At 35.8% G+C, this 11,088-nt stretch overlaps 1 protein-coding gene across 1 annotated transcript in view; it reads right to left on the reverse strand.

Annotated features, from left to right (window-relative positions):
* ADGRL4 (adhesion G protein-coupled receptor L4) overlaps positions 1-11,088 on the reverse strand; it is a 108,236-nt gene that overhangs the window by 17,430 nt on the left and 79,718 nt on the right. The window contains exons 11-12 of the mRNA XM_006774688.2: positions 10,758-10,978; positions 10,562-10,628 (exon numbers count right to left, since the gene is read on the reverse strand). Coding sequence (XP_006774751.1) covers positions 10,562-10,628; positions 10,758-10,978 — 288 coding nt within the window. The remainder of the gene's footprint in view (positions 1-10,561; positions 10,629-10,757; positions 10,979-11,088) is intronic.

Below are 11,088 nucleotides of genomic sequence, written 5' to 3' on the forward strand. Positions count from 1 at the left end.
GTCTGTTGCCCTGTGTTCTGTTCATTTCAGCACTTTTCTGAGTTTTTTTTTAATTTGCTTACAAAACTTAGACAAGCTTGGGTAAGTTTGGTAAGCTCTACTTCCAGTTCCTGCAGTGTTTTAGTGACTGCGTGAGACTCACATGTGCAGTGATCATTCTAACTTTCACATGTTGAAATATGAAAGATAATCAGCGATATCTCACTTCTCTTTCCAGACTCTATCCAGATATGGTGTGAGCATCAGCTTGCATTCAAATACACTTAGTGGTTAGGGACAACTACCTCCTCCGTGTCAGGGAGCAGTGGAAGTAAGATTCCAAATGCTGTCATTGTCAGGCACATAGTGCTCTATTCCAGATAATTTTTACATTGTAGAAAAAATTACTTTCAAAATAGACTTTTGAATGAGATGTTTTATAGGTCTACCAATACAATAAAATCAATTTGAAGTACTTTTATCACCCACTATCACTCTCAAAACGTCCAAAGTTTGATAATAAACCAATATAATTCTTATCATAGTCTTCGTTAAAAGTTTTAGACTTGACCCCAAGAGCAATGTAAAAGTCAAGAAACATGTAAACAGGGCTGAAGAAGTGTTCAGCCTTGCTTTTCCAATATATTGCTTCAAACTTACTGATATATTGTCATAGAGTTACTTGCACGTGACTTCTGGAGATGGTTTTTGAGAGCAAGGTTTCTCCAATTGTTCCCCTTACTTACTAGCACAGCCTTACTTGGGACTTTAATACTTGATAAATATTCTGAAATATTCAAAATGTTGTACCTATTTTTCCCCAGGTTTTTTTTCTTTTTATATTACCTGAAATTTTATTTTGATTTAATACTACCTATATGAATAGGTTAATACTAATTAGAGAAAATCATAAAGATTTTACAAAGATTCCAAAAAACACACTTTTTCCCCTAGAAGAAAATAACTGTTCATTAGAAATATAAAATTAAGGACAACTTAAATGGATGAAGCTTTTAACTCACTTTTCAGCTTTTTCTTTATTAGACAAAATTTTTTATAAAGGATTTGAACAATTAGATGTTGTACAGGGCATTGGAAATTGATTAATGATACCCATCAATTTAAATACAGTAAACATCCAATGTATGTATTCCATACATTGATCTATAATCTGATGCAGTCAGGATTTTAGATGGGATATTTTGTTTAGTTGTGGGATATTCTGACAAGTATTTAGATTAAAGCAATACAAAATTAGGGAAGAAAAGTTCCAGAGTTCCTTCATTTTCCATACGATGCAAAGTAATTTATTCTGACATCTTTGCTAAGTAAAATTAAGAATTGAAAGTTTATAAATAACTTTTAGAAGTTCTGAGGTGCCAGGTCTCTCAAAACTCACCCTGAACCCATTTGTGGAATTCAGGAGATAGGAACAAGTGTTTCAAGAACCTAACAAAGAACTATTCCCTTCTATCTCCTGTGTGTGAGAAGAGGAAAGGCTATGTGGTAGTGAAACAGCACAGAATGAAACTTTGCAAATCATTGAGTTTGCCTTGACCTGTTAGTAGCTGCGTGATCCTGAGTAAATTGCTTAAGCACTGCAAGCCTCAGTTTCCGATTAATTAGAATACAGATAAAATGGTGGTTCTTAATGAAATAGTGTGAATTAAACTGTAATGACTAAAGGATGTGCCCTAATATAAAACAACTTGGGCTTTTTTTTTATTTTATCTAATACCATTAGGAGGCATATTTTTTTCATCAGAAGGAATTTTAAATATTCTTTTCTTGGGAAGCCCTGAAACTAGAAACAACATTTTCATATGAGAAACAGAAATCAAGACAGAGCCATAGAGATAGTCTATTCTCTCAAAATGAGTAATTTATATTTTACAGGAAATATTGAAGGGAATAGAGGGGTATAATAAATTCTTATAAAGAATATTAAATATTTTCAGATGTGTAGAACAAGGGCTCTGCAAATGTTAATAAATACTGATTCAAAGAAGGCCTTGCTCACTCTTCTTGCAGATCAGCTTGGGCAAGGACACTTATGCTGGGAGGCTGATCAGAAGTATAAGGCCCTACCTGGTTTGGCTCTGTGGAATGAGGGAGCCTGGGTTTGATTCTGGTCAGGGGCACATGCCTGGATTGTAGGCTCAGTCCCCAGTGGGGAGGGCATGCAGGAGGCAGCCAATCAATGATTCTCTCTCAACATTGATGTTTCTATCTCACCCTCTCCCTTCCTCTCTGAAATCAATAAAAAATATTTAAAAAAAAGAAGTATACGAATGGTCAGAACATGCAGTGTGCCCTTGGCCAAGTGTAAGGGTTTTTATAAGTTCTAAATGAGGAGAAGCTTGAAGGTTTTGTCTGTTAGCTACCTAAGAACACACATAATTTGCTTGATTGTAACCAGACCTTCTCAAAGAATTGGTACAGTTCTTTAAAAAGCCATAAATAGCAGGATGTCCATTTGTATATATAAATTTGTTAGTCAAGATTACAGTCACTAAATCTAGTGAAAATAAAAAAAAACTTTCTCTCTTACCCAATGCTATTACCATTTTAGTTTCGATGTACTACTGATGTTTGTGAGGATTACCTAAGATATTAAAGGGTTTTGTAAAGACTAGAAGATTATACAAATGTAAAGTGATGAACAATTCTAAGGACCAGCTTGCTCTACCAATATCCATAGTTTCCCTTCCATTGTACAGCACTCCTCACTGTAAAGCTATGATCATAAAAAATATCAATGAGAAACTTCATCATGGCCAGTTATTACTAGTAGGGTTTGGGAAACCTAAGGAATTTTTTTTTCAGTTTTTTTATCTCTAATTTATGTGAAGTTATTAAATTTTTATGAAATTTTTAGTATGAGTCCCAAGCAGATTATCTGTGAAGGTATTTCCAGTAAGAATATAATTCCCATGTATGGGAATACATTGAAAACTACAAGTGCATTATTTAAGATGTTTTTAAACTCCACTTTGTCTTTTAAAATCCCAGCTACCTATAGTTCTAAGAAGGTCACAATAATATGAAAAAAGTAGCTAGATGTTACATGTACTCAAATGTTTATTAATACATAATATGGAGGAAAGGTTAGAATATTAAAGCACCAGAAACTACAGAGGTCACAAAAAGATGCACCTAACAAATATGATGCCATTAAATTAAAACATGTAATTAAAATGTTAATGCTGTTATCCACAACAGTTAAAATTTACAATGGGTAGGGTTTCTAATATAGCTTCAGTGGGGTCATCTAAAAGACATTACCCAAACAATAATTTTAATTCTTTTAAAAATATTTATGCCATTTAAAGCAAGCAGAAAAATAAACTTTTATATAAGAGACTTAATATCAAAGTCTAAACTAGTGGTTTCCAATGAATAGAAATGGGGATATTGTCCCCCATGGAACATTTGGTGTGCCCGGAGGCATTTTTGGTTAACCTATATAATAAAAGCATAATATGCAAATTGACTGAACGGCTGCACAGCAGAACAATCATCCAGACAATCATCCGGACGACCATTGGGGACCATGCTATGATACCCACTGGCACCAGGCCAGCCAAGGTGGCCCAGTCATCGTCCCCTTATCGCACTGCAGAGGGAGGCCCAGGCCACTGGCCGGTGGGGTGATCAATCGGGGGGTTCCACAATTGCTCTAAAGAGGGAGGCCCAAGCCACCAACCAGCGGGCTGCAGTATGTGTGCAGGGCCTCCCCTCTTGAGGGAAGCCTGGGCCCTGGGTGCCAGACCTGGGAGAAGGAAGGCCTACTCTTGCATGAATTTTGTGCATCGGGCCTCTAGTATACAGGTGGTGGGTGCTACTGGCATCTGGTGAAAAGAAGCCAGAGATTCTGTTAAACTCCCTATAATGTACAGGACAGCTGCTATAAAATGTTGGTCCAAAATTTTGGTCAATGGTGCCACTGCTGCAGAACTGTGGTCTATCATAATCTTTTCTTCTGTTTTATATATTCCAATTTAGCCATTTAGACAGCACAGTAGACAATATGTACTGTTGGAAAAAATGTCAGAAAAAGGACATTCTCATATTGTGGGTAGAAGTATCAATTGAAGTAAATGTTTAATAGGCAATTGTAAATTTAAAAATCTGCCTCTACTTGCATTTCTACTTTTAAGAAGCACTTTCTAACAATTTTACATTACGTATATATGTAACTATATTGGAACAAGAATCCTCTACTCAGTATTATCTGTAATAAGAAACTCTTTGAAACAAATGTTCATTAGTAAAGAAAAGGTTAAATAAATTAGAGCACAGTCATAGGGGGAAATAATAAGAAATGGTAAAATTGTATATTCTAACCAAGAAGTATTAATATGATATATTGCAGGTTATACATAATTCAGGTTGCTTGAATTTATAAACAAAATTCTTTATTAAACTTATGTAAATAAATTTATATATGTGTGTGTGCCATAGCAAAGGTCAGGAAGGAGCAGAGTAACCATTAAGAAAAAGAGTAGTCATTGAGAATATGAGTACGGGGTGAAATGTTTACTTTTTACTTTACACAGTCTTGTAATATTTTCTTTTTTTTTTCAAGCTTGGGAAATTTGTGAAATTAAAAAAATGTATTAAGAATGCATCAAATAATAATAACTATATATAAACATGTCCATCTGGTAAGCATTATGTGAGGCATTAACTTTGAGTAGGTTTTACCAGGTGTTTCCTGGTGAAAGGGAATTAAGGTAGTGTAGACATTGACAGAACAACTGGAGGAGGACACTACAAACAACTAAGTGCAGTTCTGGAAAACTTGAGAAGTGGTGGGTAAGAGTATTAATACAGAAATGATCAATTATAAGAGTTGTAATTTGAATTTAAATGAAAGCTTATATTATATAATGACAATACCTTATTTGGACATAGTTTAATTCGTATTTGCTTCAATCAAGGAAACTCTATTCTTCAATATTGAACATGTCTATGAAAAACTTCAATTTCTACTTAAAAGTTAAATGATTTTTGCAAATTCTTTTTTATATTTCTGTACTTGAACCTAATCCCTTGCATGGTTTTAGTTGAAAGAATACAGCATTAAAGATGAAAAATGTCAAAGAAAGAAAGAAATTATCTTCAGTTTGCAGCTTTCTTTACAAAGATCCAGAAGCCTTTTTCTTATTGCAATCTTTCAAAAGCATGGCTAGACATTTTTATGTATAGTTACAATCTTACTATTCTAAATGTGGTGATTCATAGATGGAATTAGTGATCCCAGTGCTCCCAGCTCTGAGGCCGTGGCCAGATGAAAGCAGGTATCTGGGGTTTGTTTAGCTGCTATAATTGAAATTCTGTTGCTTTCGGGCTCAGAGCTGGGCCGTGGCAGGCGGGGAACCTTGGCTTCCTCCATCACTGGCGCAAGCAAGCCTCATATTCGCTTCAGCTGTGTGGTTGCCGGCCACCATCTTTGTTGGCAGTTAATTTGCATATCACCCTGATTAGCCGATGGGAAGCATAGCGGAGGTACAGTTAATTACCCTTTTTGTCTTTTATTAGATAGGATTAGAGGCCCGGTGCATAAAATTCATGCACTTGGGGTGCGGGGTCCCTCAGCCCAGCCTGCACCCTCTCACAGTCCAGGAGCCCTTGGGGGATGTCTGACTGACAGCTTAAGCCCACTGCCCTTGGGCTGTCAGTCGGACATCTTTAGTGCTACCGCCACTGTGATCGCCAGCTGTGATCCTGTCTTTTGGCTGAGTGGTTCTCCCCCTGTGGGAGCACAATGACCACAAGGGGGCAGCTCCTGCATTGGGCATCTACCCCCTGGTGGTCAGTGTGCGTCATAGTGACTGGTTGTTCACCATTTGGTCTATTTGCATATTAGCCTTTTATTATATTGGATCCCAAACCAGACATGCCTCAGTGCTCCATTCATAAAAGCAAGAAAATATCACTTACAGAACCTAGACCTTACTCTGTAGATTAGTTATAAACCTGGAGAGGTTTTCATCAATTTGTGTATTAATTAATGATAAGATATTAGGCAGAAAAATTTTGCAGGAAGTGGCAGGATTATTGATCGCAAAGGCCCAAGAAAATATCCAAGGAATAGCAACTATTCCAAGGGGCATAAAGTTCTTGGAGGAGTTGTTTTGGGGGGATATGCAGTGTGAAAAAAGGCTGAACATAGGCAAGGTTCAGCTAGATTTCTGAGAATTAAATGTACCAGCCTATGGCATTTGGTCTATTGGCAAAAAACAACACACACACACACACACACATACACACACACACACACAAACAAAAAGGGATGTCTGTCAGAACTGGGATTAAGAAGATAGGCCATAGATTCAATTTCATGAATGTGAGTTCCAGCTCAGGTAATTACTAGCTGTTGGATAAGATATGCAATCACTCTATGCTTCAATCTATCCAACTTCAAAATAAAATAAATTGGGTGTGTGTGCCCACATACACACAGCCATGTTGAGTTGTTTGAATGATTAGATTGAATGTGCTGACACATAGAGAATATTTACATTAATGCCAGAAATATATTAAGATTTAGCATAAACATTCTTATTTTTCTTATTAATAGTTCCCATTATCTGAGTTTATTATAGACAGATTAAACAAATGGGAGAAAATGGCAGGGGAAAGATAGGTTAGAAGACAATTGCAAAAGATGCAAAGTAAAATGAAAAGTGGGCTTTCGATTAAGACAGAGAATTTTAAGTTCTAACATCAATATTATCTGTAGACTTAGAACCTTGGACCAATGACTTAACATTTGAATCAAACCCTATTTTTTGTTAACTATAAAATTGGATAATAATGTGATATTTAAGGGGACTAAGTATTAATGTATTAGCTGTGTGTTTCAAAAACAAATGCTGCTCAATAAATTACACATTTAAAAATTCTATTAGTAATATTATAATCTTAATACAGGATAACAATGGTTTGACTATGAAAATAGAGAAGAAACAAGTACACGTATGAAGGTAAAAATTTGATAAATACTGACATCTAACCAAGGGAGTGATGAATCTAAAAAATATGATTGTTGAATATTTTTAATAACACAGATGATAATTTTGTTTTGTATGGTATTGTTTTATTTACAACTAGAGGCCCTGCACCCTCTCCAATCTGGGACCCCTCAGGGGATGTCTAACTGCCTGTTTAGGCCGATTGAGCCTAAATTGGCAGTTGGATATCCCTCTCGCAATCGGGACTTCTCGCCTGCCTGCCTGATTGCCCCTAACCACTTATGCCTCCCAGCGTGATCACCCCCATCTGCCCTCCCCTGCAGGCCATCTTGCAACAACGTTGGGGTAGCCATCTTGTGAAAAGAGGGCGTGAGGGTCAATTTGCATATTACCTTTTTATTATATGGGATGGATACTATTTTGTTTGTGCCCTTTGCTTTCCTTGAAAAGGAAATCTGGCAAGTATACAAGCAGCTTGGTAGACACATTCACACCTAGAATCTATTGCATGTTAAGCAGAATCTGCTTCTTGGCCTATCCACAAACAAGTCCTTCCCTCTCAATGAAGATTCATTGAATGATTATTATATCCCACATTAATCTCTCCATATCAAATCAGTATCATTTATCTTTCATTATATATTCTTCTTTGTCATTTATTTTGTTTTCTCTGCATTAATACTACAGTGATTTGGGATAATATTTATTTGTTTGTCTTTTCCCCCATCATATCCACACCCAATTAGCATGGTAAACTTAGTTATAGGGCTTGACATCCTTATCTACAAGTATATTCCCAATTATAGAATGATGATTTTCATGTAGATCTGTGTAGATGAGTGTGAAGGCAGCATACTGTTTCTTCACTGACAAAGTTCAACTCCTCTGCTTTTGGGGGCTAGAAGGCTCTAATCACCTCTTGGTGATGGAGGAAGGTTCGTGGCATCACTTTGGTTTATTTTGGTTCTCATTACTGCTGGCAATCTTGGCTTATGTGATGACCTCCACTTAGACAGTAAATGTGATTGTCTTGATGTTTATAGTATTTCCTTTACATCTTGGCTCCTTATATTCTTCAGAGAAGGGCAGCCATGTCACCATTTAACCTCATCTCTATTCAACCCATTATTTTAGTTGTACATAACTTCACTTGACCTGGCAACCTTCCGGGCAGCCCTACAACTTCTCTCCACTTCTCTAACTTTTCTGTGTGTACAGAACAGTTAATAGCTCTGTGTGTTCCCCATTATTTTATTCCTGGGAAGGCTATATAATAATCCTATCCTTCCCTGCTGTCAAAGGAAACTCCAGTAAGCTTGCAGCTTGCAAGAAACTCCAAAGGAAAGCAGGTCTAGTCTTTATATTTACATTTGGTCCACGGTCAAGGGACAAAGGTCAAGCTCCCATAAAGAATGTGCTCATCATGAAAATTCCAGAGTCACATTAGCATTCAATGTGTGATCAGGATGATAGTTTTACCATTTCTGATTCAATTTTCTACAAACATTTTGAATGTTCCTCCCCAGCTTGTCTTTAGGGGAATGGGGAGCACCTAACTTTCTTCTCACAGGCAGAGAAAACTTCTTCATACAGAATATTATTCTCTCCCAAAGGAGTCCTAACTCTGAGCCACTAGCCTGCAGCCCCTCTCTCCAGTCCTCTTCCTAGGCTAGAGGTGTTCCTACAGTCTCTCTGTAAGGCCCACGGGAAGCCATCCAACCTGCTGGTGGCTCTTTTCCAAATGCCTGGCACTCAATTTTTCTTTTCTTTAATCTTTGAACTGAATACTGTTTTAGGACTGTCAGAAAAGTTTCACCTGACTTTTCTGTTATAAAGTAGTATAATAGCAGTAGTACTAGTAATAATAACAGTATGAAGAAAAGAAAAACGACAATGAAAAAAGCCAGTATTAGCACAGAAAGTCAGGAACAACTAGAGTGAATGAATTCACTTCAATCCAGTAATTATTTAAGGAATTTCTGCAGTTTTTAAAGATAATACAAATGATAAACAATTTTAGAGTAAAACTGAGTGGCCTCATACATTTCTTAAATAGCTTGACCCACTGGTTGAAAGGAATAATTACATACTGAAACTGTATGAAAGATAAATTGGTTCATTAATACCAAACTAGGACAGTGTGACATTGGTCATTTAGATTGCTGGGAAAGTCTGCAAGGCTCATTTTTAGATAAGCCCATCTAAAGTCTGCGGACTTTACTATAAAATAATATACAGGTGTGTTTTTTTTCTTTCCTTTATATAAGCAAAAGCAAAAAAAAAAATTCAGGGAACACTTTCTCTTTTTTACTTTAGATAGACTGCTATTTTTCCTGTTTTCAGTATACTTTCTAACTTTCTACTTTTCATCTAAACTACAAGAATCACTGATCCACAGAACTTTCACTTGTATGAAAAAATGTCAGAGATAGTCCATTCTGTAGAGTGATTCAGTAAAATTAGAATACATACAACATGTCTTCACACAAAATACTCATATCAGGATGACATATGAAAATATGTGAATGGGACACTATAATACACTAACTCGGAAATAGTATTAGCTAAAATCTAGTCAATGGTTTTTTTTAATATTACTAGATTTCTTGTGAAAATGATAAACAATTTTATGTGACAATGAAACAAATGTAGTGTCTTATTGCATTTTATTTCATCCCCATCATTAAAAAATAAACCTTGATGGAAATTCTCTGCTTTGTATTTCAAGTCTTCTCCATTTAGCAGCTTCCTCATAACAATAAAAAACATATGGGAAAATAGTGAGAGGGAAATTAAAAAAAAAATTAGCTAGTTAGCTTATGGTCAAAACATATGGGACAAAGTTGTCCAAAATATGGTCATAACTCCTCCGACAATTCATTTCATCCTGAAGCCTTGCCTGACCTCCCAGATTCATTGACAGACTATCATATTCAGAATGGCTTTGAAAACTTACAGCCCTTAAAAATGCTCCTGAGACATATAAAAATGTTTTTATTTAGAATGGAACATATAACACCTGCCACATTTGTAGGTTTGAAACCACTTCTGATAAGAATTTAAAGGCCCTCTTTTTAGCTGAAATAGGACTATCAGTATGACTTGTCTGCTCATGAGAAATAGAGGGTTCTTGCCTCAGATGTCGCAATTTAGTGTAAAATCACTTTCATGATAACAGGGTACACAGGACGATAACACTATAAAGATGACAGTCTAATCTTCAAAGTTCACTGATCAGCGATAAAATATAAAGTAACAAACACATGTGAAATGCCAGATTATCAGCTGGTTGGAACATTCTAGGTATTGAGGTATGCTGAGATACTACTGATAAGTGGGAAATGTTTTTTTTTCCTTCTATATGTTATACAGAAATATATCCTCCCCCAGGAGGGGTAAATGATTATAATAGATTTGTATTTAAGATGCCTATAAATTTTTCTCATAGGGATACAATATATTTAAATGTTAATAAGTGATATACTTAAAGTGCTCAAAATCATTTTCCCCCCTCAGAATAATGTTTAATGGCTGAAAATTTTAAGCCCTCTTTATCACTTTTTTTTTGTTTTAACTCTAGCAACAATTTTAAATATACGTACAAGGATGATTAGACATGCTGGTCCTATAAAACTCCAAATAAAGTTGTTTTCTGTGCTAAGCCAACACCTGAAAAGTAAAAAATAAATAAAAATCTATGAATGTGCTTGTATGTACTTTAACAAAACAAAAATTTCAGTGATATACAAAGCATATTCAGAATTATATTTTGAATGCTTTAAAATCATCTTAACTTACACTTTGGTGGTGCCATAATATCTATACCCTAATGATGCTGAAAATCCAACCACCACAGCTGGGCTGAGATAGCCAAAGATATAAAAATTCTTGTGCAGAAATCCCTTGTTGTAGATAACTCCGACAACAATGAGATAGAGGTGGATGCCTTCAATGCACATCCATGCAAAGGCAGCTAAAAAGAAGTAATGCAGTAGACCAGCAATGATCGAACAAAAGAGCTAGAAACCAAAAAAAAAAAAAGGCACATAAGAAATGTTTGCTTAAACATTACCGTATCACAAAATCATGACTTTTTTTGTAAATCATGCCACTTTATATAATGCCTGAT

This window comes from Myotis davidii, unplaced genomic scaffold (genome assembly GCF_000327345.1).
Source record: "Myotis davidii unplaced genomic scaffold, ASM32734v1 scaffold248, whole genome shotgun sequence".
Taxonomy (NCBI): domain Eukaryota; kingdom Metazoa; phylum Chordata; class Mammalia; order Chiroptera; family Vespertilionidae; genus Myotis; species Myotis davidii.